This window comes from Aphanomyces astaci, assembly GCF_000520075.1.
Source record: "Aphanomyces astaci strain APO3 unplaced genomic scaffold supercont1.30, whole genome shotgun sequence".
NCBI lineage: Eukaryota > Oomycota > Saprolegniomycetes > Saprolegniales > Verrucalvaceae > Aphanomyces > Aphanomyces astaci.
Window position 1 is genome coordinate 139,139 of NW_009798293.1, and position 22,767 is coordinate 161,905.

Consider the following 22,767-nt stretch of genomic DNA (forward strand, 5'->3'; position numbering starts at 1 on the left):
CCTGAGCATGCTCTGCACCAACGTAGTTTTTCAAGGGCTAGCCAAAGCGTCGGACTGGGTCGGGTGGACAGACGATGTCAAGAGCTGGCTTCCCGAAAGGGAAGGTGGAAGAGACCCAACCAAGTGTGATGTGGTGGGCAGGGCTATGCTGAGTGGTGGAGTTGGAGACCAAGTTGTTCGAGTACACAGGGTGGCGTTGCGAGAGTGGAAGCAATTTCTAGACCAGCACGACCCCAACCATACGTTCTGCAACCTCCACCGCACGTTGACACCTGACGGACGGATTGTGTGGACGACAACCCCACAGACTCCATAAACTAGCTAGCGCTTTCACTTTAGCAACAACTTCAACTATTATATACTGTACGTATAATACATGATGTAATTAACTGTAAATATATACTACTATATCGACGTGGCACACTCATACATTGCTGACTGGTCGTCGGACTCGATGGTGTTTGTGGTCGCGGCGTTGTTGGATCGAGTTGCTGGAGCAATCAGTTCGTACAGTCCACCGTGTGTCACGATTTTGATGACGTCATTGAGTTTTTGCAAGCGGCGATAAATATTCAACCTAAAAACTATTTCTAGTTTTGCTTACTGGCACAGACGGTGGCCCCCTGGAGTTGTGTCGTGTGATTTCATTGCCGCAGGATGACGCTCGTCCAGATTTTGACTCCAACGGCGCGACCGCGCAAGGCTGGTGTGATGTACCTAACCTGGCGGGCTAGGATTGTGGAAGGACGCCTCAACGATACCTCCATCCGCGAATGCAGGCTCGTCGGGTTCCCCGTGCCGTCGAAGCGTACGCGGGCACAAACGCCGTTGCGAAGGTGCCGCATAATCGCTCGACCTTCAAGCCATGATGTGGACGCTCTGCAGGTCCATTGCGACGGCTAATTCAATGCAACCCCTGACCAGGGAAATGGCTCGAGCAACTTGATCACCCCATGCAACACCAGGGCACAATAGTGCAGGCAGGTTCATCACCAGCCAAGGATCGTGGACACACGAGCACCATGATGCTGTGTTGCTTATGCGTCGGTAAGTTGGTGCTCCGCAGAGGACCGAGAGTTCCAGTCCGTCAACTCCATTGCATCAAACCCATTGAGCTTTTTCTATTCTTGCCACGCGTACGGTTCAAACGTTGTTCGAAGCAGGGGCATGTCATGGGTTCGACGGAACCGTCGGAGCAGTGGTTGAGTCTCAATCGCTACGAACGACAGGCCGAGATTGAAAGCCATGCAGCACATTCTAACCGTGACGACGTTGTATGCGATATTGTACAAATTGCATATATGTGGGGATCACCCCCGTTTTGTATTCCATCAGACGGGGGGGATGACTGCATTTTCCTGCTAGCGTCAAGCCAACTTTACCCAGTTCTCAATTTGAGTTGTTGATACAGGAGTGGACATTTCGTGTTTACAGACTCGCTGTAATTTAAGAGTCCGTTGGATCCCCCCCCTCGTCTCGCTTTTCAACCGTACTTTGCAATTTCTGCCATGGAAGTCGGATTCGAGCACGCCAAGGCCAAGGCTGCGTGGATCAAGCAGTTCAAGTGCAAGGGCTGTCGAAACGATTGGTGGGGAGTGTCCAACCAGTGTCGCAACTGCCACGGCACGGTGCCCCCTGTGGACTTTAACAACATGCTTGGCGTTGGCTGGTTTGAGTGCGAACAATGCAACCGCAAGTTTGCCGGGTTTTGCCGAGGCAACGTCCGGTCTGCGTGCCATCGATGCGGCACCAAGCTATTGGCGAGCTTTATCGTTCCTGGGGACAAAGCTTCTGCCGGTGGACGCGACCACCATGACTGCGAAGCCTGCCACGGAGTCGGGGACTGCCCCATTGCCGCGAAAGCCAGAGGACACGCTGCACGGACGAACGCGCCCTTCTGGCCATGACTCACGTAGTCAACCTGTAGAGTACGTCAAGTTTCATTTTTTGTCTAGCCCTACATACAGTACATGCGTTGGTCGATTGTTAAAGTTCATTGAACTGCATACACAACAGGCTGTATAGGCATTCTGGTAGGCAATATTCACGTGGGATTGGGAGCGCTAAGTTATAGTATTTCGTCCAGGTGATGGCAACCCCACTGTAGGATTGGTCGAGTCAAAGCTAGTTCGTTACCCACAGGATATATATCTACATCTAGTTCTTTCTGATGGATCGTAGCCCAAAGTAGTTTGGAATCGAATGGAATTATTATTCTAGCCGGATATAATCACAACAGCAACGCGACGACGGCCACCACAACGTATGAGCCCACAACCGTGGCTGAGGTCGTCGAGATCACTAGGGGTTTGGTGGTGGTCGGGGCGACAGAGGAAGTGGGGGCTTCGATGGTAGCAGTGGGCTTGGCCGTGGTGGCCCCCACACACGCCGTCGCGACCACCGACGCCGGAAGCCCTTGCACGGTGCACGTCAGCCCCGCATACATCTTGAGGGCGAGCGTGCAGTCGTTGAACGAGCAGAGCCCGACGAGACCGGAGAGCGACGTGGGCACGGCAGTGAGCCCCGCCACGTACAGACATGACTGAAGCTGCTTGGGAAAGGACGTGGGCGTGTCGTTGGCCGTGCACTCGGAGCCCGCGCTACCTCCCGACGTCGCCTTGGTTGTGGTGGGTGTGTCCTTGATGTAAGGGTCGCACACGGTCGCGATCATGCTCACGGGGTCCCCATCCTCCGTGCACGTGAGGGTCGCGTAGCTGCGCACGTATGTGACACAGGACGCGTACGAGCAATACACGGGCAGGTTGGTCTTTGTCAGGTTCACTATGCCAGAGTCCGACCGGCATGTCTTGAAGATGGCGCTCAGTGGCGCGTAGTCGGCGTCCACGCATGGGACGTCGCCACCTCCGGACGGCTTGCGCGTGGTGGTGGCGGGTGCTACGGACGGAGTGACGGCGGGTTTGGGGGTCGTTGTGGCGGGCTTGGAGGTCGTTGTGGTGGACTTGGGGGTGGTCGTCGGAGGGGTTATCAAGGGCGTGCACATCGTCCCGAGTTCAGTCGTGGGCGACCCGTTCAAAGTGCAAGACAACTTCGCGATCTGCTTGTACCAAACGACGCAATCGTTGAACTTGCACGCGTTCAGCATGTCCGTGCCCGTGGGAGTCACGGGGAGGTTTGCCGCGAGCCGGCATTGCAACCACTGGGTCGTATACGGGGAGAAGTCGGTGGTGTCGCACTCGCGGCCAGAGGCGGTGGATGCGGCAATGGCGAGGACGAGCATGGCCACGCGTTGCATGATTGATTGGGCGGTGGCAAAATGGAAAGTGATGCCCATCCTTCGCCGGTGGCATCCTTGAATGGTCAAAATGTACATTCGGACTTTATCTTCGTCAAGTAAGGTACCAAGCACCTATTTTGTAGTCATATATGCTCTCAATTTATAACACGACGTTTTCAATCAATACACATTGAAGTATAAACTGGACTAAAAAGTGCTAAAATATGCTTGTAAACTAAATGTATTCGTCGCTCGAACGACGGGGCGCCAGTGATCACCAAGGAGCAATTCCAGTTAAGTTGCCAGTACAGTACTGATAATGCTGCATGTCTGGTCCGTCTGGGTGTAGCTCAAGTGAGGCTTTAATATCAACGAGAGGCCTGGGGAGCTTGGAGTAGTACGGAGGAGATTCATACGCTGCATAACACGATGCAAACACATTTTGTATGGCACAAGCTCCCACAGCAGCAGCGTTACGATGCGTTCCATTCTGGATTCATCCTGTCGTTAATCGTTGAAAATGCCCACAGGAATATGTAAGGTTGGTGGATGTAAGCGTCTATTTTGCATATTGTAGGGCTATCCATTACCGGATGTAATGCTCACAATTCCGGATAAACAGGAAGCTAATTTCAAGGCAAATCGTTTTGACTATACAGTACGTATATTCTGAACCTGTGTGAATATTATGAATCCCGACAGTATCCATTGGAGCAACAGGCGGAATGAGTGCTCCAAGCGACAACGAAGATGAATACGTCGAGCCCGTGTACCTCGAGCTCGAAGGACGGGAGATGTACTTGGTGAAATTACCGGTAAGGACCCCTTGGGTCATGAAGGAGATTGACATGTTTCGAGCAGAAGGAACTGGGGTCGTCGTGGAAGACCAACGCAGGTGCGTTGTCGTGATCGGCCATTCCTGTCGACCAGTTCCCTTGCTGACCCCCTCCCCGATATGCGTAGACAGTGAAATCGTGTTGGGGACCCTCAAAATGAACAAGCGCGATGCGGCAGGCAACCGCAAGGTACCTACGTCACGCTGCACCATCCACTGATCAATTGTTCAGGGCCAGCTGAGCGTGAATCCGTCGACGTTGTCGGAAGAAATCCCGTTGGACTATCGCACGGTGTTGGCCCCGTCGAACCTATCCATGAAGGTGTTTTCTCAAGATGGGTCGGGACGCATGGCGATCGAGGGCAAGATCACCGAGTCGTGCACGTTGATGCCCCAACCGGGCGCGTTGTACAAGAAACAACTCGGCGACCGATACCTCAAGTCGATGCAAAAAGGGTACACGTGTCATCCTCGTCCCATCCCGTCCTCCTCACAGTCGTCCATCTTAGCACTGTCGTGCCTCTGGAGAGCACCCCCAAGCAGGTCAAGGGCAGCATCACGCTAAAGATCCCCAAACCACGGGAAAGCGACGACGAAGAAGAGGAAGACTTGAAGTTCAACAAGGAAAAGGACAGCAAAAAGATCAAAATGGACCGCGATGCGCTCAAAAACGAAATTTTCAAACAATTCGAAAAACGCGACTATTGGCCGCTCAAGGAACTCAATTTGCATTGCCGTCAACCCGAGGTTTGGCCATTTTTTCATCCTTTTTTCACGATTTTTTAGGCGTATTTGAAAGAAATCTTGCGCGAAATTTGCATTTACCACAAAAAAGGCCCCAACAAGAGCTGCTACGAACTCCAGCCCCACCTCAAAGGCCAACACAACAGCTAGGCGGTCGATTTATAACAAAGAGACACGCTGGGATGCGAGAAATATAATACGTTATATAGAAATACGCGTTTTAGTGTGAAATATGGGGGTTACGTCAATGCAACCGCCGCCAGCGCGTCCGTGGCGTCTTCGATCGCGCGGCACAACCGATGCAACTGGTGCTTGGCATCGATGACGCTGCTGTCGCTCAGTGCGTTGAACACGCCCGGGAACAAGGTCACGTTGTAGTCGTTCCACACGGAATGTCCGTACACCGACTACGATACATACATGCACCCTCGATATAAGAACACGACTCTACCACGTTTGTGGAATGTTGAACCAAGTCGACGCATGCGTACGTACATGTTTGAGCCACGGCTTGCCAGGCAGCCCTTCGGGGAACAGGAACGCACGCTCGGTCATCATGAGGCGGTTGTTCATGTCCCTCGCGCGCTTGACGTCGACGACCATCTGGCCGTTCAGCACGTCCAGCATCTCGTCTTGCATCAACGTCATTTCCTACATGTATCAGACGCATGTCACTATGACATGTCAAGTTGAAGTAGCTGTACCGTGTTGGCGTGGTGCGCCGCCTTTTCAAACGTCGTGATCGCCCGCTCCAACCGGTCCAAATTCAACGAAATCGCGCCAAACGTCTTGAGCACCCGCGCGAGTTCGTCTTTGCCCGTGCGCAAATCCTTGGCGTATTCGGCAAAGTCGTATGGGAGGAACACGGCGTCGGTGAACGTCAGCAGCGCACTGCCGTACAGCTACCACCACCATGATCACATCATGATCAGATGACGTAATCCAAAACATACCTGGGCCGCGGCCCGATGAAACGTAAACGACGGGTCGCCAAAGCTCTTCATCCACTCGAGCGTGTCGTACGTTGTGTCCTCCACTCCCGTGGAGAATCCGGCGTCGAAGCCCATCTCCACGACGGGGACCCCCAGCCGGCCCACGAACGGCGACAGGATGTGGCGCGACCCGGGGGTCAGCACAGCCGGCACGACCGCCTTGGGCGACTGCGCCTTGGTTTGCTTGAGCCAATAATAATAGATCGAGTCGGACACGGCGTTGGACAGGTCCTCCCACACCATCGTCATGTTGGAGTGCCCGGCGACGGACGACGGCGACGTCGGCTCGGCCGTGGGCGTGGAGGACGCGTCCGGATTGGCCACGCCCAGCGTCGTCAGGTACAGCATCGTGCGCAGGGACGAGCTGGCTTCGACGGTCAGCGACCCGGGCCCGAGCACCGGGTCACGGATGTTCATAAATACAACTGCGCGACTGGCAAAGTTGGACGCGTGCTTATCGATCCACTCCGCCGTCCCGACGTTGCCGTAGTCTTCGGCATCGATCGACGCCAAGAAGATCGTGCGGTGCGGCGCCCACCCTTGACCGAGGAGGGCCCCCAACCCCCGCAGGAGCTCAATGAACACGGCGTTGCCACTAACTACACAGAGCCGGTTGGTTACTCGAGCGACACATCACACGGAACGTTCTAGGACATTTCTACGAGGTGGGGGGGTACCTGCCGGGGTCGGTGGCGCCGGAAATGGCCGAGTCGCGCTGGCTGCCCACCAGCACAATGCGATCCGCTTCGCGCGTGCCTTCGAGTGAAATCACCACGTTCCACGTCTTCTTGACCACGTACTTGTGCTAATATGAAACACACGTTCAGTCCACCGCAGCCATCCATTTCTATCTCCACAAACACAATGTCATACCACGTTGTCCACAAACACCGTGGACGTGCTGGCACCGCACAAGTTTGCAGCGTCGACACCGCTCACAAAGTTGGGAAAGATCTGGGACGCAGACGGACCGGCCTTGATGGTCACGAGGAGCGCCGCCGCGACGTCGGCCGAGATGGGCACGCTCACGACGTGCGGAATGAAGTTGCGCGTGTTGTCGTCCGAGAAGATCAGGTCCTGCGGCAGGCGTTCGATGCCCGGCACAGACACGTCGTCGGGAGTCGACGGGTCGCCGTTGCCCATGTACACCGAGCCAAACGCGGCGCGGTCGTTGGGCTGGTACGGACCATTGGGCCACTGCTTGCCGCGAAGGCTGCCGTTGTCCGCTGGGTCACTGGAACACCCAAACAAGTCGAGTGACTGGGACTGAAGACGACGTTATGTCTACCTGTATGTCAACACGGCGACAGCGCCAATATCTTTGGCCAGCTGGATCTTGGCGGGCAGCGAGATGCGACCAAGTCGCACGATCAGCACGGCGTCGGTGAGGTTGACCCCGGCATTTCGCAGCGCCTGGGGGAATCATGTTGAGATGAGCTGTAACGAACTCAGATGTGAGATGATGTACGTTGTAGTCTTGGGTGCGCCCATAGTGTGCGTACACGAGGTGCCCTCGCGCGGTGCCATTCTTCGAGTAAAAGTGATACGGTACCGGCTACACCAGTCCATGAGACGGAGTACATATGTGACGATGTACCTTGGACTTGTCCTTGACGGTGGCTGTGAGGTCGAAGACGTTGTCGGGCTTGCCGTCTTCGCCGACGACTCCGACTCGAATGGACAAAGGCTCGTTCAGGAGGAGCTCGTAGTCGCTCAACTTTACGTTATCTTCGGGAAATCCGAAGTCCCGCGCCTTCTCGACAATGTACTCGGCCATGGCGAGGTCGCCCGTGCTGCCTGCCAATCGCGATTCCTAAGGCACAATGTCATCGTTCAACGCTCGATGGGACTGTCATACCCGTGTGTAGTACGTCAGAGTCTCCTTCGCGCCGGCGGCCTTGGTTGCGAGCATGAAGTTCTTTTGGTTGGGAGTAAGAGCGCTAATGAATAAGATATACATGTTCAGATGAGTTCAAGATATGTTTGGGAGGTTGGTTCATGACGATGGATACCTCAAGTGCTCGTTGCCCGACAAGACGCGAATCATGGCAATGCACACGATCACAGAGAGCATGAGAGCCACAAGAGAACCACATCCGATCGCTTGGCGGCGCTTCGCTTCTGTCTTGGACAGACTCGGCGGTGAACGACTCGCACGGGGACTGTCGGCGTACAAGTTGGGAGCTTTGTCGCTGGGTTCGGGGATCATGAGCTTGGACGGACGATGACTGCCTTTGACGGTCAGGACGACCTCTTCCTCGACGTCATCTTCCTCCGTAAACTGATCGTCGTGGGACAGAGTCATCGCTGTTGCTGCTCTCGATTCAACACTAACGGGGTCGGTCGTTTTCCAAATCCCGTGGGGGTTTCGCTTTTGTCCGTTTCATTTCCGGTTAAATGGAATCCTCGGAACGAGATTATCCGGAAAATTACTTTCAATACTCAGCCTGGTCGTAGGAGCTCCAACCTCCGTGGCCCCAACAACGCTTTTAACGTTAACGATAGAAAGCTATAGTGTCGACCTGGAGGAGAGTACCTACAGTAGGTAGGATCATCCGTGTCTGGTCTGTACGTGGTGTAGATAGAGTGAAAAGCTCCGGCTCGGATTACCACCGAGGATTCTTCTATCACGACCCTGTAACGCCCCGTTCTCCCGTACAATCTCAAGTGGCGGCGCACAAAGCTACATTTTTCCCTTCTAGCCATTGTTTAAGCGGAAAGCAGGAAGTGATTTGCGCTACAAATCTGCCAAATGAAGCTCCATTCCTTCAAGAGTCAGAATGTGATTTGCCAGTTCTTGCGCTAACGTTACTATATTAAGAACACGATTGTCATGAAGAGCACGCGATCTCCGCGGCGTGGTGTGCCGAAACCACGCGTCCTGCGCAGTCGTGACGGCCCTCGGCCCCATACCTCATCTAACCCAGACCCACAATCGTCCGTCTTACCGGCGCTTCCCCACTCGCAGGCAGTTCCGCCATTACCGCTCTCGACCGCTTTGGCCCAAATGCCATTGCCCCACACCGCACCGACCCCTTCTTCCCGCCACCATCCCAAGCTGTCGGAGCGTCTTGTGCCTTGCTTGCGGCGCGCTTTCTCCAAACTGGACGGGGTAATGCCCACCACGCGTCATCACGTCCTTGGATGTTGACTTGTCGTAGGACGCCAATCCTTTCTTGACGAAAGCAGACATGTTGGAGCACAACCAAGTGCTCGCTGAAGCCCACGTACGTCGTCTCACACTCTCCATCGCAGATCACATGCCTCGGTCTGACTTTGCGCAGGATGCCGTGGAGCTGTCGTCGAGTGACATTGACATGCTCTTCCTCGTGTTTGACTCTTCGCGGCAAGGCACCATCGACCGTCATGTGGTAATAACCCATCAGATTCTCATGTTGCACCCATTGTGTTGCCTTTGTGCTTGTTATGTGTAGCCCCAATCGTCCGACCTTGTTTGTAGGTGGTGCGACACCTAGACAAGATGGAAACCGACCGCGAGTTCCACACCAAGGGCACAGCGCGACCATGTCATACTTCGCGCAAGCAATGTGGAGCAGCATACTCCAACATGGGCATGGCCGACCAGCATCAAGTCCTCGGGCTCTCGGCGCCGCGACAGCAACCTGCCGTCATTTATAGCGAGCCACGGTTCACGCCGCAGGTGCCATGCAAGCAAAGCCCCCGGTCGCTAGCCTGGTAGAACTAGTTGGATTAGTTGGTTTTCAAAAAGAGAGTTGGTAGGGGGGCTAAAGTCAAGCGACTTTGGCGATAATTTATTTAGTACTTTTAGTTTACGACGGTGGATTTTCTACACACTAACTTATTTGGTCTACTCACAATACGCTCATGCTGCGGCCCCTGCACTTGTCTGCAGCTTCCCACAACGCGTCGATGGCATCGTCGACCTCGATCAAGAAGCCAGGCGACGACATGTCCTGCACAGACTCCTTCACGCCTGCCACCAGCATTTCCAGCTTGGACGGCAGGTTGCCGCACCCTTCCCGTTCCATCACGGCCCCCACGTCGTACAACGTAAAGCCGTTCTCGACCCCTTTCTGCAGCAACTTGGTGCAGATTTGCATGGTCAGGACAGACGTTTCGGGCAGCCCAATGGCGCGCAACGTTGCGGCATCTTGGTCGATGTCCAACGAGGCGACATGCGCGGCGGCCTCAGGGCTCAGGGGGAACTTGGCTTGCGGCCAGTGCAGCCATTCAAACGTGGCGGCGTCCAAGTGCTCCACCGAGGGCAGGCATAGACCGTGATCGATGGGGACCATGGCGTATGCCGACGACAGAGGCGACGACGGCGTCTGCAGCAGGATGTTGCCAGCATGGCGATCTGTGTTGAAGAGGCGGAGGTCCAAGATGGCAATCTTATGCACATCCACCACCCCAAAGCGCAAAGTCCCGATGTCTTCGGCTGAGCTTTCGGAAGTGACATATGCCTGCACCGACCCGTCCTTCCACGTGCCTCCAACCGGCAACGATACGAAATGGGTTGCTGGCACTCCGCTGAAATGATCGTAGGCGGCGTCCAAGAGGTACGCGGCGACTTCGCGCGCGGCGCCGTCGCCTACGAGGAAGCCTTTCTTCACAGGATGCGCCGTTTCTCCAATGACGGCGCCAGGGCAACGATACCCGCGAGGGTTCTGCGGGGCCATGTACTCTTCGTCCATGGGTTTGAAGACAGCGAGAGGTGCGCGGCTTGTGGAGGGATATACGATGTAAACGCCGCCGCAACCGTCTGCAGTCAACTCGAGGGATGCATTCTGCTGCACCACGGCGGTGGTGACAAGCGCGCGGAGTGCTGTCGCGGGGTTGACAGGTACCACCGTGGACTCGCAAGGGGTGAGAGGGGTGGAAGTCGCGACGAGGTCGACAGGTGAAGGCGAACAAGTCGTTCCCTTCAACCAGACGGCAAAGTTGGGTTGCTTCAGAAGCAGTTTGGGCAAGAGTTGGAGGGCGAGGGAGGTCTTCTTCGCTTGGAAAGCAGCGACCAAGGCGGCGCTGCGGCGCTTCCCTCCCTTGTACGAGATGAGCCATGCGGTCGTGGCGGAGGAAGTGGATGTAGTCGACTTGTTCAAGGCGGAGACGTAGGCAGCACACATCGACATTGTTCCGCGTCGAGCGCTGTGCTTGCACTTCGTCAATGCAAAAGTGAACCCATCCGTTGTTCTCCTAGCAGTTGGCCGAAACACTGAACTTCAAGGTCCACTGTCAAAATTGACAAAAACAGGGTCCGCGTGCCAGAATCGGGGGCTGCCGACACCCCTTTTCCGATCAGCACTTTGCTGTTTCAAGCGGGGCGTCACGCCTTTAGCCTACCGTTGTCACGTTGGTTCGCTCTCCTTTGGTAGCACATCTCCACGAACGGCAAGCATTTGACATGCTCTCCCATCTGCAGAATTCCAGATTCCCCATCGACCACATGGGGGGATGCTTTCGACCATTCGAGAAGTCGGCGACGTCAGAAGTTGGGCGAAGCTACTTTGCCGTGACGAGGTAAGTAAAACCCGTCGCGGTAGCCATGTACTGCAGCTGTGTGAGGTGGCTTCTTGTTACAGTAATTGTCCCAGGGCAAAGCTTGGAGTCTTGACCAGTGCGAGGCTGATATTTTAGCATTTATCCAATCAAATGGCGTAGATCGGGTGTGCTGGATCGAAACGAACCAATCGCGTGCTAGGATAGTAGCGACGACGCGGCAAAGAGGCACAGTCCCAACCACGTTGCTCAATCTCCGCGCCGAGACGGATTACTACACGGACCAGCACAGCCGAGCGAGTGCAAGCCAAGCTGAGCTCGAGGGACACGTGTTCTAGGGAGATCCCCCAGTATATAGCATAGCTTGCCATGTTAAAAGTGCGAGCGTCCGTTGGTGAAGTGAAACGAAGGCCACTTCACCGTTACCTTTGCGCCTTTCATGAATGGGTATGTACATCCGTGAGAATGATGTGCGTGCTGGAGATTCTCTAGTGATAAACGAACTGACAATAATAATTGCATCGACGTGTTTCATGTTCACAGCCAATCCGGTCGCTTGATATCGTCATCAAGTCGTTTGATTGGATAGCACTAAATCTAGTAGCCAATCAGCTCATGCCGTGTCCCTACAAAACGCACCGTGATTGGTGAAAGCTTGGTTTTGTCGCTGGAAGCTTCAAGATCGCGATCTTTCCGTGTGGCCCTCAGTCAGTGGTCATGCAAGTGAAGCTACTGTTCCTGTTGGGCATGATGACTCCAACAACCTCGGCCACCATCAGCACCATTGACGCGGCGCAGCTCCTCAATGGCCGCGGACCGACAACCCTCGTTACCGCAAACGGAATTAGCTTGGACACCCTCCTTGATACATTCCCATCATGCGATAACCAATGCGTCGGCAGCACTCCCTGTGGGTCCACTTCGGTCCTTTCCTTCGGCAGTAGCATGTGCGTCGCGCCAACAAAGTCGTCGGCGTGTCCGATCGGCTATGTGTGTTGCGACCCCGCCACCTGTCGTGCCAAGACCCAACGACAATGCAGCTATTCTACGACCCATGTTCTGAAAGACCTCGACGGTCTCAATTACAAGTCCGCGCTGCAGTACCTCGCGTACATTGGGGGCGGCAGTGCCGGCGACGTTGCCGCCGTGTCTGCCTTCATCGATAAACCATTGGGCGTAGCCGACAACAGCTTGCGGTGCAAGTCCCAGTGCAACGGATGGAACGGTATTTGGACCTGCCCTTCGTCATGCGATTGCATTCAATCTCCGGTTCCGACCTTGGTGGTCGGTGAGAAGTACCGTTGCGTCGGCACTGGCTTCGGGGCGTCCGGGTATGCATCTCCCGCCACAAAGTTGGCGAATGGAACGGTCGTGTGTCCGCCGGGGTATGGATGCGACGCGACGGTGACGTCGTCCACTCCTTGCATCGGGCAACTACCGATAGTTACCACGACCAGCGCTCCTGCGTATGTATCGCCGCCTCTGTCCTCTGCAAAGGGTGGGAGCGGGACGGACCAGACTACGGCGATTGCCGTCGGGTCAGCATGTGGCACGCTGGGACTTGTTGGAGCGGCCGCAATGTACTTCATGTATCGGAAGAAGGTGAAGGCACAGCAAGAGGGAGATGAGCATGTCGCGTCGGTGCTGGCGTCGGGAACGAATGACCATTACCACGAGGCGCCCTATGGAGCGTGAGGAGCGAAGGGGTTGTGTAGGATTGTGGTGTGATGGATGTTGCATCATGTTGGCGAAGCTACTAGATGCTTACTAATAGTAATGACAATACAACAGTTGTCTTCGAAATTCGTTATTTAATACATTTATCCATATCACGCAACCTTCGAACTACGCTTTCACACAAAAGTACTACTAGTAGAGCGATACAACAGTTTGGAACGCAGTGTTGATGGTGGACAATGCAGATGGAACGTCCACGTCGGCGGCAACGATCGATGCCGACGTCCACGTTCGCATGGAGTTGACAGCATGGACGTGTGAGATTAGGCAGCTACTATCTCGCTTAGTGTGCCTCGGTACAGCAGCATCTGTGCCTCCCGAGGAGGCTCGTCATCCGTCGAACAGGAGCAGACACATCTCAGAGACCGGGGGATCTACTGGCCCATCGATGTATACTTTAACTCGCGTGGCCAAGTGTCCTTTGTTGTGGACGTTGCAAGGCATGTCGGGTGATGTCGTGCTTCGGTACTACGGGCACCACGACGTGATCTTGTTTCCCCAGGTGGTGGCGAAACTCACGGACACGCAACGACTCGTCCATTCCATGGACAGTCTCGTGCTGGTGAAGTTGGATGCTGTTCCGTCGGCACTCACTACCCGTCCCGCGGCCACGATGAAGGAAATGGGCGACATGCTCGTGCGAGTGACGGCGCTGAAGAAGCGACGCGACATCATCAAGAAAAACCTGCAAGCGGTGGGACCGGCCGCGTATGCTGCATTCCAAGTAGATGTGTCTGCCCAGTTCCACAAGATGGCGATGATGTACATCTACCACTACATCAAGAATACCGCGACAGAGCGAAGGCGATGCCAGGCCCGCCTCCGCACTCGGCAGACGCAGTTCCAGACGTGGTTTGCCCACATGACGATCGAGGCCCCCATCACGTCCGACCCCATAACCACCGCCACCACAACATCGACAACAGCAGACATGGAACAAATCGACCCTTCCTCTACAGACACCCCCCCCATCGACTTGGCCTCGACGCCGCCACCGCCCGACGATGTCGAGATGATTAACACGGACGACCCTCCTCTGGCCCTTCCGGAGCACGCCACCCTGTCGACTCCCCCGCCATCGTCCTCTCCGCCGCCCCCATCCATCAGGGACGTCCAACCACAACCGCCCTCGCCACCGTCGAAGGTGACATCACCAGTGGCAGCAATGTCCGTCGACGAGCCCCCCCCGTCGCCCGTGGAGCTGGTGCGGCGGAATCCGGCCAAGGCGCGCATCTTTCACTGGCATGTGGAGAAGCTCGTGGTGGCCTGCCGCGTCGCGAATCCAGACATGCCCGACGCGCGAGACGTGGCGGAGATCATTAAGGAAGCGATGGACTACCTCATGCCCCTCGACTGCTTCTCCGCCAACCAGCTCAACCAGACGATGCTGGCCATCGAAGCCGACCTGGCGACGCGAGACGCGCCCGCCATCCGCCGCCTCGTCGCCCCCCTCGCCCTGAGTCCGTACCTGACGTCGTTCTTCCCCACGCCCATGAAGAAGGCCGTCAAGTTGCGCGCGCTCAACCGCCGCGGGTGCCGCGTCCACTTTAGCGACACGCTGCACCATGTCAAGCATTTTCACTTTGACGACGCCCCAAACGCCGTGCGCCAGGCCCTTGTGCACATGAACAACGACAACATCCGCGAAGGCGCCCCCGATTTGCCCCGTCGGCCGAGCCTGCCGTCGCAGCCGTTTGTGGATTCGAGACCGCACAAGTACATTCGACTGGGATGACCAGATCCATTCCTACCAGTAGTCGATGACAAGGGGAGTCCCCAGTGGCGTGTGTGTTTATTGGAGAACGTTGGAGTAGTGGTAGTAGGTACTAGTAGGAGGTAGCTACCTACTAGTATGACGGTTTGAAAGGCACTTTACAGTTGTTAATATTTGGAGTGCCGAGTGAGTTATTCCTTGCTCGCTTTTGATATCGATCCTTGCTTGGTTCATGTAGTGTTGTTTGTTGTGCATTTAGAATCCAATGCACGAAACTACCTTGTATAAGTCAACACACAATACTGTATACGCAATCAGGGCCAAGCAACCATGGGAAGGTACTACTAGTAGTAGGTACTAGGACGTGGTTGTATGTTATGAGTCGTGTTGTGTGTACTTAATGCTTGGCACCAAGGCGCGCCTTGCGTTCGCGCTTGGCGATGGTCTTGGGGTTGTAATGGCCCTTCTTGCGCGCCGCCTTCCACTTTTGTCGGCCGGATGTGCTGACGCCGATGCCGGCGTTGCCGTCGTGGATGCGGTCCTCCTCTGCTTGCTGGCGGGCCTTTTGCTTCTTGGAGGCCCCTGCTTCGCCCCCGCCCTCTTCGTGGGTGAACGTGTGCAGGGGGTCGTTGTCTGTCCGTCGCTTGTGGTTCTTCTTGTATGCGCCGCCGTGGCTCTTTCGCTTCTTGGACGGTGCGGGTGCCTGAAGTGCCGTGGGGACCAAGTACGCTGGGATCGTGCCCAAGTGCGGCTGGATGCGCGCCTTGCCCACCTGTTTGTCATGCTGGAGCAGGTTGAGTTCCCGCGGGTGGTCCTCAAAGTGTGCGCGCAGCTTGTCTGAATTCAGCATCTCCTTCTTCACGTCGTTCAGCTGGGCCTCGCGCACGGCGATGCCCGTCACGGCGCGGCGGACGTCCTCCACGCGGTACCGGAAGCAGTCGATGTCTTTGATGTCAAACGCGAGGGGCGCCGGCTGACTGAGCACGTCCTGCGACTCGAGCACCACGGGGCTCTGCTTGGACTGCACGCGGGTCAGCGCCTTGGTCTCGGCCGCGTCGTTGGTCGCCACGAGCGAGATGGCCGTGCCGTTGGCGCCGCCGCGCGCCGTCCGTCCGATCCGATGCGTGTACGATTTGACGCTTTTAGGGAATTCCACGTTGACGACAAAGCTCACGCCGCGAAAGTCCACGCCGCGGGCCACGCCAAACGCTTGGTCGCGGGTCGAGTTGGACGACTTGGACTTCAACAACGGCGCTTGTCCTTCGTCATCATCAAGATCGTCATCCCCTTGGTCAAGATCGTCATCCCCTTCGTCATCGCTTTCGTCGTCACCAATGTCGTCATCGCTTTCGTCATCGCTTTCGTCACCAATATCGTCACCAATATCGTCACCTTCGTCCTCTTCTTCTTCAACCACGTCTTCTTCTTCGTCATCGCTTTCGTCGTCACCAATGTCGTCATCCTCGTCTTCGTCATCCTCATCTTCGCCCTCGTCCTTGTCCATGCTGTCGTCCGTGGCAATCAAGTAGTCGATCAGGCCTCGGTTGAACTGTTCAATGATGTGCTGGCGAGAGTTGTGGGGCAACTGCGAGTTCAACACGGCGGCTGGGATGAGAAATTGCTCGAAAAACAACTTGAGGCGGTACGCGGCCGACGTCGAGTTGACAAAGAAGATGATCTTGCCGTGCACAATGCCTAGCTTGATGAGCGCGTACAGAAGCAGGTCCTTGTCCTTTTTGGCCACGGGGAGGTAGTACTGGGTCAGCTTGCCATCCGACGACCCTTCCTCGAGCTTGACCACGGCCGGGTTGTGCAGCAGCGCCTTCTTGAGCGCGTCCAGCTCGGGACTGAGCGTGGCAGACATGAAAAAGTGCTGGCAGATCTTGGGCAGCGCGTTGAAGATCTTCTTGACGTCGTCGCCGTACCCGAACGACAGGATCATGTCCGCCTCATCCATCACGACCGTGTGCACGGAATGCTTGAGGTCGACGTTGCCCGCGTCCAGATGCACCACGAGCCGACTGGGCGTCGTGATCAAGATGTCCGGCAGGTCGCGAAGCAGAGCTTGTTGGGCGTTCACGGTCTGCCCACTGAGTCCCAGCACGGACACAATGTCGCGGCAGTAGTACATCAGCTCCCACAGATGCGCCTTGGTTTGGTCCACCAGTTCCTTGGTCGGGACCAAAATGAGAGCCTTAATGCTCTTCTTGGTCGTGGGGGAGTGCGCCGCCAGAAGCTTCTGCAGCACAGGCAAGCAAAATGCCGCCGTCTTCCCCGACCCTGTCCGCGCGCGCACCAACAGGTCCTTGCCTTGAAGTGCCAGCGGGATGCAATGCTTCTGTACAAGGGTTGCATGCACGAATTGCATTTTCGCGCATGCCTTGCTCAGCCGCTTGTCCAGGCCAAAGTCGCACGCGCTGAACGAGAGCTCGCCATCCAGCACGGACGGATTCACCACTCCGGACATGGCACTTCAACAATGAGCTTTGGTTGGTCTCCAATCATAAACCGCCGACAGGCCACCATTGGACAAATGACTCGGTTTGATTCGCTGAAAACAATTACAGTTATCACGAATCCAATCACTCTATTTGAAATAGGGTGACTTGATTGGTTGGCAAAGTATTGTCCAATACGACCAATCACATTCGCGCGTTGAACATCGCCACATGATGAGCTCCGCCAAGGTGATCAGTGCTGGCCGAGCGGCACGAGCAGCCAAGTCCCTTGTGCATGCACAGACGCTGCTGAATCAATTGCGGCTGAAGCAAGTCGCTCTCAGCCAAGACGAGTTCGACAAGCTCGTCGCGGATGCTGGACGCACGTTGCACAGCTCGTCCGCGAGAGAAGCGCTCAACTTTATGCAGACTCAGGTACATCCAGCAGTGGCGCCTTCCACTCGGACATACAACACGGTGCTCAAGTCTTTGTCCCGTGAAGGGCGACATGCGACGGTGGTGTCCACCTTCCAGCACATGGACTCGCTCCACCTCCTCGACACACGGAGCTTCGACATCGCGTTGGACTCGTGTGGGTGGCAAGGAGACGTGGCCCGAGCACGCCTGCTGTTGTTCGACATGACCCGTCGCGGCATTCCTCGCTCAGTCGCATCGTACCAAGGCGCAATCCAAGCGTGCATTCCGTCCCACAACATGACCCAAGCGTGGCGATTTTGGCAGACCATGTTGACCACCGACCAGCTGGCACCGACGGTGCAGGTGTACACGCATTTGCTGTCTGTCTTGGCCGAACGCGACGCCTCAGACGACGACACATCCATGGCCGTGCTCTTCCACGACGCCGTGACCACCCACCGCCTCCAACCTACCCGTAAAATGGCACTCCTCGTCCTCAAGAGTTTGCCATCGGACGCGCTCTTGCCGTGGCTCACAAGTCTCAAGCAAAGGGGTCTTGGGGTTGGCTTGGACGGCGCCATCTATGCAGCCGCCATGCATGTGGCTGACCAGGCGGGCGACGTCGACGGGGCCGTTCAGTGTCTAGCTCTTTACTGCACCAGCCGCCCCAACACGCTACTGGAGCACGTGCTGCCCGTGCTACGCCGCCTGCATCTGTCGCCCCGAGGCACGGAGGCGGTCGTGGGCTTTGTTTGGGAACGTTTCCGGGCAAGTTCGCCGCACACGCCGACGTTCAACGTCCTCTTGGGCATGTTGGGCAGTGTACACCCGAAACGTGTGACGACGTTGCTCCATGCGATGGTGCAATCTGGCCATGCCGACATGCACAGCTTCCGCCTGGCATTGGTGCATGGCCCCATGCAAGACAGACCGGCGGTGCTCCAGTCGCTGGAAACGTACGAGCTGTCCAAGGGCCGCAATGCAATCGTCGTCGCGTGCAATAGCGCCCTCCATGCGTGCTGTCTCCGTTCCCAGATGGACATCGCCGAGCTGCTCTTCGAGTACATGCCCGTGCTGCCAAACGCTGCGTCCTACGGCATCTTGTTCAAGGGGTACGCCAGACTGCCCTGGACGTACGTACCCTGTTTGTATGCAAAAGCACTTGGACGTTTATTTGGAGTAGATTGTTTTATCGTAGCTACTGTAGCAAGGCAAAATACGGCCAAGATTTTGCTTTAGGATGTATATTATTTGTGTACTACATCGTTGATGTGTAGCAATGCCATTTCCGACATCGTGCGACGGCACTACGACACCATGTGCCAAGAAAAGTTGACCCCCACGACCTCTGGCCTGTTCTGCCTCGTGCAGTGTCTCCGTCCTCGCGATGTGCTGCCATTCGTCCGGACGCTGTTCACCTCGGCTTCCGACATGTCAGCTGTGCCTCGGGATGTGTGCCACAGTGCGCTGGACGTGTGCCGCGTCCACGGGTTGTGGCGGGATGCCATCGCCTTGAGCCAACTCATGGTACAGATACGTATACTACTTACCTGTTTTCTATTTCTTTGATGGCTAACTTGTGGCTGTGGTGAACAGTCGAAAGAGGGCGTGGCCCCCACGAATGAAACGCACTCGGTGGTGCTGCTCGCGTGTGCCAACGCTGGCCAATTTGAAGCTGCCATGGCGTACCTCCACTCCAACATCAGCATCGCCACCACGTCCACCCCTTCGCCGTCCTCCCCCCTTAAGCATGCGCAAGCATCCATCGTCGACGTCTTCAACGCCGCCATCCACGTCTGCGCCAAGACCAACCACTTGGACGAAGCCTCGACCCTCTTCTACGGTACTTGCATTCTCCACACCCCAATAGCCAACCTGTAGAGTTTTCCAAGTATTATCATGATGTTGCTGCTGCGACTTCAAGCCCACATGGACCTCCCATCGGCTGCTATCTATCGTATTCCTGGGATGCGATGGAACTCACATATATTGGGCATTAGGGCTGCAAGACATGGGGCTCACTCCCACAGCCACGACGTATATGCGCTACATCAAGCTCCTCGCGTCGGCCGGCCACATCGACGACGCGCGGCGGCTGCTGCTGGACCTGCCGGCGTCCACGTCGATGGACGTTGGCGTGTACAACGCGCTCCTGCGTGCATGTTGCGTGCGCAGGGACGTGGACATGGCGTTCATGGTCCTGGCCGACTTGAAGGCGGCGGCGGCGGATTTGACCACTAGGCTATCACACAAGCCCTACAACGAATCACTGTCGTCCTCAAAACTCAACCCGAACGTTGTCACATACAGTCACATGCTGCACTCGCTGCTGCAATCGCCTGCGCATTCTGTCGGGGACATGCAGCGGCTGCTTCGCGAGATGACTCGAGAGGAAGGCATCGCTCCGTCGGCCGTCCCCTTCACGCTGGTGATGGTCAAGTGCTTGAAAGCCGACCAGCCGCGCCAAGCGATGGACGTGTACGATGCGATGCTCGTGCAGCACAACGTCCGCCCCGACGGCGTGGCCTTCCAAGTGTACCTGGACGCGTGGAAGCGGTGCCTGGAGGCGCCGCCGCGGGCGTCGGATGTCCCCGTGGACCTGCACGCGGTCACGAGCCACGTATTGGACCCCCAGTGGCAGCTGCTTGAACGCGCGCTGGACGACCAACAAGATGACGCGTCGCTCCTGGTGCTCCGGGTGTTTCAACTATTTGAAGTGATGTCCATCACAAGGCAGGTGAATGTCCTGGACGACGCGCGGGCCTTCCTCGACGCATTGACCGCCTTGGAAGACGACGAACAAGAACAACCGATTCAAGCGGCCAAGAAGAAGTTCGTGCTCGTCCGTGGGGACTCGTATGCGGTCGTGATGCGGCTGTTGAATGAAGGAGGACGAGCGGCCGAGGCCATGGCTGTGGTGGACCAGATGAACGCGAGAGGGACGGCCATGACCGTGGAAACCTATGTCGAATGGATGGTGGCCCTCGAAGCGGCAGAGCGATGGTCCGACAGCACGGATGCGTTTGTCGCCATGCGTCGCGCGTTTGGAACAGCGAACGTGTCCGTGGATCAGCTCAGTCGCACGTACATTGGCCGACAGTTCCTGCGGTCCAATTCGCTCCCGACGTTCGAACATGGCCCATCGCCGCCATAGAGTAGTAGTAGTTCCTAGGGGAGAATAGAGGCTAGGTAGTAGCAGCGTTTACGTGTCGGTAGAGATGAAAGGGCCATCCATCTCCATGAAGAATCAATCGATCATCATGCTGAACAATTAGTGATAAACGGATGTGATTGGCTGAATACGAATATATTGGGCCAATCCGAAGCCGTTCTTGCATATCACAAGCGGCGGTCAGCGGTCAGAACAGCATGTCGTACTTGACGACGTCTACCCACCTAAACAACTGGATCTTCACTCCAGACCAGCTCAAGCAGGTGGCAAGGCTCAAGGCAAACAAGGCGAGGAAGCAGTGGGCGATGTGTGCCGCGAACCCATTGCTCCAACGGAAACCTCGCTCGTTTGCATGTTTGTTGCCGGCGACGACCAACGCCACATTGGATGCCAGCGACTGGAACGATTCGTTAGAAGGTACACATGTCCGCATCAGTAGAACTGAACTAGCTTCATACACGTCGTCGTCGCGTAGAGGTCGACGTCGGCGTCGTGGACGACCCGTCCATCTTCTTGACCGATCACGAAGAAGCGATGGTGGTCGATTTCTATCAAGTCCAGGTCCAGAATACATGCACAACGGTCTTCAAAACGTCCGACAAAGTCAAGGTATCGCACGACCCTTCCTCGAGTTGCTTTATCCTGACTCAGTCATCCACCGCACAGGCGGCGGCGGTGCTTCTCTTCAAACGGTTCTACCTGTCCAACAGCATCATGGAGTTCCACCCCAAGTACATTGGCGCGACGTGCATCTACGTGGCGGGAAAGGTCGAGGAGCAATACATTAGCGTCGAGACCCTCGTCAAGTCTTACGATGGCGTGGTAACAAGCCCACCCCCGTGTCATCACGTCGTTCACCTCTGGATCCCTAGGTCAAGGAGTCGGATGTGATTGCCCACGAAATGATCGTGCTCGAAGGCGTGCGCTTCCAGCTGATCATGTACCATCCATTTCGATCGCTCACGGGATTCATCGACGACCTCCGCGCGCACTCCAAGTCGACGCGTCACACGGACGTGCCCATCTCGACGCTGCAGACGCTGCATGCCACGGCCACGGCGGTGATCAACGACCTGCTCCTGACGGACGCGCCCTTGTTGTACCCGCCGGCGGTGGTCGCGCTCGCAGGTTCGTTTCTCGTTTGATTTGTTTTTTATTATTATTAATATTCAATCTACGATATTTCAATGGCAAAAACTCACATTTGTCCTAACAAAAACCGAGGTTTCTTTCGGAAATGCGTATAGTACAATATATATAATATATATATACAATATATTTATAATACATATAGCCGCCAGCTTTTCATATATATGTTGTCCTATGCGTATATATATATGTGGATGAACAATATGGTAGAAAATGGCGTTTGTATGTGACACGGTGCGATTGTAGGATTGCAAGTGGCGACGACGGTAGAGATGGCCATCGACTGGACCAAGTACCTGTTGGCGTGCAAACGTGGGCAGGGGCAGTCCATGCACGAGGTCGTCCAAGCCATCCAAGAGGTCGTACAGCTCCGCGCGGCGCGGGAGGCCGACGCCGCGGCGTCCGAAGCGGAGCTCAAGTCTGCGTACAAGAAGCTCAAGGGGTTTTACAAATCGACGCCGAAGAAGGCGGCTGCGGACGAGTCCAAGGAGCCGAAAGCGAAGAAACACAAGTCCTCGGATGGGAAAAAGTCTAAAAAGAGCAAAAAGGGAGTCGCCTAAGCCAATCAATCAATCATGTATTAGCTATATGAGTAAAATGTCATAACTTCCGCGTCAAAAAGTGAGCTGTGAGTGTATATATATATATATAATATATACTCCGAGTAGTAGTAGTACTATAGCTCAGAAACCAAGAGAGCGGCAAAGTGACTGTCTACACTTGCAAGTCATCGCATGTAAGTGCATCCTACATATGAAGTGTACTTCGAAGTAGTTTTACAGTAGAAGCCCGTGGGTGATGATGGGTGGGATGCGTTTGTGTACCGTAAGTGGGTTCTTTCAATGAATCCTCG

At 55.7% G+C, this 22,767-nt stretch overlaps 13 protein-coding genes across 14 annotated transcripts; 6 read left to right on the forward strand and 7 right to left on the reverse strand.

The window, feature by feature from the left end:
* Positions 1–7: 7 nt before the first annotated feature.
* Positions 8–316, forward strand: H257_10716 (hypothetical protein; the record flags this gene model as incomplete). Its single annotated transcript, XM_009837355.1, has 1 exon — positions 8–316. One exon carries the CDS (start codon positions 8–10, stop codon positions 314–316), a length of 309 nt encoding a protein of 102 aa, XP_009835657.1.
* Positions 317–1,508: 1,192 nt separating this feature from the next.
* H257_10717 (hypothetical protein) lies at positions 1,509–1,907 on the forward strand (the record flags this gene model as incomplete). Its single annotated transcript, XM_009837356.1, has 1 exon — positions 1,509–1,907. One exon carries the CDS (start codon positions 1,509–1,511, stop codon positions 1,905–1,907), a length of 399 nt encoding a protein of 132 aa, XP_009835658.1.
* A 173-nt stretch (positions 1,908–2,080) lies between these two features.
* H257_10718 (hypothetical protein) lies at positions 2,081–3,300 on the reverse strand. Its single transcript, XM_009837357.1, has one exon. The coding sequence runs from the start codon at positions 3,290–3,292 to the stop codon at positions 2,231–2,233; it is 1,062 nt and encodes a 353-aa protein (XP_009835659.1). The 5' UTR covers positions 3,293–3,300; the 3' UTR covers positions 2,081–2,230.
* Positions 3,301–3,947: 647 nt separating this feature from the next.
* Positions 3,948–5,047, forward strand: H257_10719 (hypothetical protein). Its single transcript, XM_009837358.1, has 6 exons — positions 3,948–4,050; positions 4,097–4,130; positions 4,199–4,260; positions 4,303–4,526; positions 4,580–4,817; positions 4,857–5,047. Exons 1-6 carry the CDS (start codon positions 3,961–3,963, stop codon positions 4,962–4,964), a joined length of 756 nt encoding a protein of 251 aa, XP_009835660.1. The 5' UTR covers positions 3,948–3,960; the 3' UTR covers positions 4,965–5,047.
* Positions 4,993–8,148, reverse strand: H257_10720 (hypothetical protein). Its single transcript, XM_009837359.1, has 11 exons — positions 7,819–8,148; positions 7,665–7,746; positions 7,404–7,619; positions 7,275–7,361; positions 7,095–7,219; positions 6,680–7,040; positions 6,484–6,611; positions 5,768–6,401; positions 5,519–5,716; positions 5,310–5,465; positions 4,993–5,221 (listed from the first exon to the last, which is right to left on the reverse strand). Exons 1-11 carry the CDS (start codon positions 8,109–8,111, stop codon positions 5,054–5,056), a joined length of 2,448 nt encoding a protein of 815 aa, XP_009835661.1. The 5' UTR covers positions 8,112–8,148; the 3' UTR covers positions 4,993–5,053.
* A 458-nt stretch (positions 8,149–8,606) lies between these two features.
* Positions 8,607–11,015, forward strand: H257_10721 (hypothetical protein). Its single transcript, XM_009837360.1, has 4 exons — positions 8,607–8,918; positions 8,968–9,033; positions 9,091–9,177; positions 9,267–11,015. Exons 1-4 carry the CDS (start codon positions 8,640–8,642, stop codon positions 9,504–9,506), a joined length of 672 nt encoding a protein of 223 aa, XP_009835662.1. The 5' UTR covers positions 8,607–8,639; the 3' UTR covers positions 9,507–11,015.
* H257_10722 (hypothetical protein) lies at positions 9,547–10,955 on the reverse strand. The gene has a single exon (XM_009837361.1). The coding sequence runs from the start codon at positions 10,918–10,920 to the stop codon at positions 9,640–9,642; it is 1,281 nt and encodes a 426-aa protein (XP_009835663.1). The 5' UTR covers positions 10,921–10,955; the 3' UTR covers positions 9,547–9,639.
* Positions 11,016–11,043: 28 nt separating the features above from the next.
* H257_10723 (hypothetical protein) lies at positions 11,044–11,817 on the forward strand. The gene is made up of 2 exons (XM_009837362.1): positions 11,044–11,308; positions 11,490–11,817. The coding sequence occupies exons 1-2, from the start codon at positions 11,193–11,195 to the stop codon at positions 11,623–11,625; spliced, it is 252 nt and encodes an 83-aa protein (XP_009835664.1). The 5' UTR covers positions 11,044–11,192; the 3' UTR covers positions 11,626–11,817.
* A 124-nt stretch (positions 11,818–11,941) lies between these two features.
* On the reverse strand, positions 11,942–13,086 carry H257_10724 (hypothetical protein). The gene has a single exon (XM_009837363.1). The coding sequence runs from the start codon at positions 12,874–12,876 to the stop codon at positions 12,547–12,549; it is 330 nt and encodes a 109-aa protein (XP_009835665.1). The 5' UTR covers positions 12,877–13,086; the 3' UTR covers positions 11,942–12,546.
* A 97-nt stretch (positions 13,087–13,183) lies between these two features.
* H257_10725 (hypothetical protein) lies at positions 13,184–14,956 on the reverse strand. The gene has a single exon (XM_009837364.1). The coding sequence runs from the start codon at positions 14,255–14,257 to the stop codon at positions 13,799–13,801; it is 459 nt and encodes a 152-aa protein (XP_009835666.1). The 5' UTR covers positions 14,258–14,956; the 3' UTR covers positions 13,184–13,798.
* A 96-nt stretch (positions 14,957–15,052) lies between these two features.
* Positions 15,053–17,220, reverse strand: H257_10726 (hypothetical protein). Its single transcript, XM_009837365.1, has one exon. The coding sequence runs from the start codon at positions 17,203–17,205 to the stop codon at positions 15,136–15,138; it is 2,070 nt and encodes a 689-aa protein (XP_009835667.1). The 5' UTR covers positions 17,206–17,220; the 3' UTR covers positions 15,053–15,135.
* A 2,345-nt stretch (positions 17,221–19,565) lies between these two features.
* H257_10727 lies at positions 19,566–20,861 on the reverse strand. Of its 2 annotated transcripts, none has more exons than XM_009837367.1 (2): positions 19,902–20,861; positions 19,566–19,849 (listed from the first exon to the last, which is right to left on the reverse strand). In XM_009837367.1, exon 1 carries the CDS (start codon positions 20,727–20,729, stop codon positions 20,301–20,303), a length of 429 nt encoding a protein of 142 aa, XP_009835669.1. In that variant the 5' UTR covers positions 20,730–20,861; the 3' UTR covers positions 19,566–19,849; positions 19,902–20,300. The 2 variants fall into 2 exon arrangements, with proteins under 2 accessions (XP_009835669.1, XP_009835668.1); XM_009837366.1 differs by having other exon boundaries at positions 19,566–19,862; positions 19,902–20,857.
* Positions 20,862–20,924: 63 nt separating this feature from the next.
* On the forward strand, positions 20,925–22,503 carry H257_10728 (hypothetical protein). The gene is made up of 5 exons (XM_009837368.1): positions 20,925–21,182; positions 21,241–21,374; positions 21,432–21,587; positions 21,638–21,893; positions 22,161–22,503. The coding sequence occupies exons 1-5, from the start codon at positions 20,963–20,965 to the stop codon at positions 22,472–22,474; spliced, it is 1,080 nt and encodes a 359-aa protein (XP_009835670.1). The 5' UTR covers positions 20,925–20,962; the 3' UTR covers positions 22,475–22,503.
* The last annotated feature ends 264 nt before the right edge of the window (positions 22,504–22,767 follow it).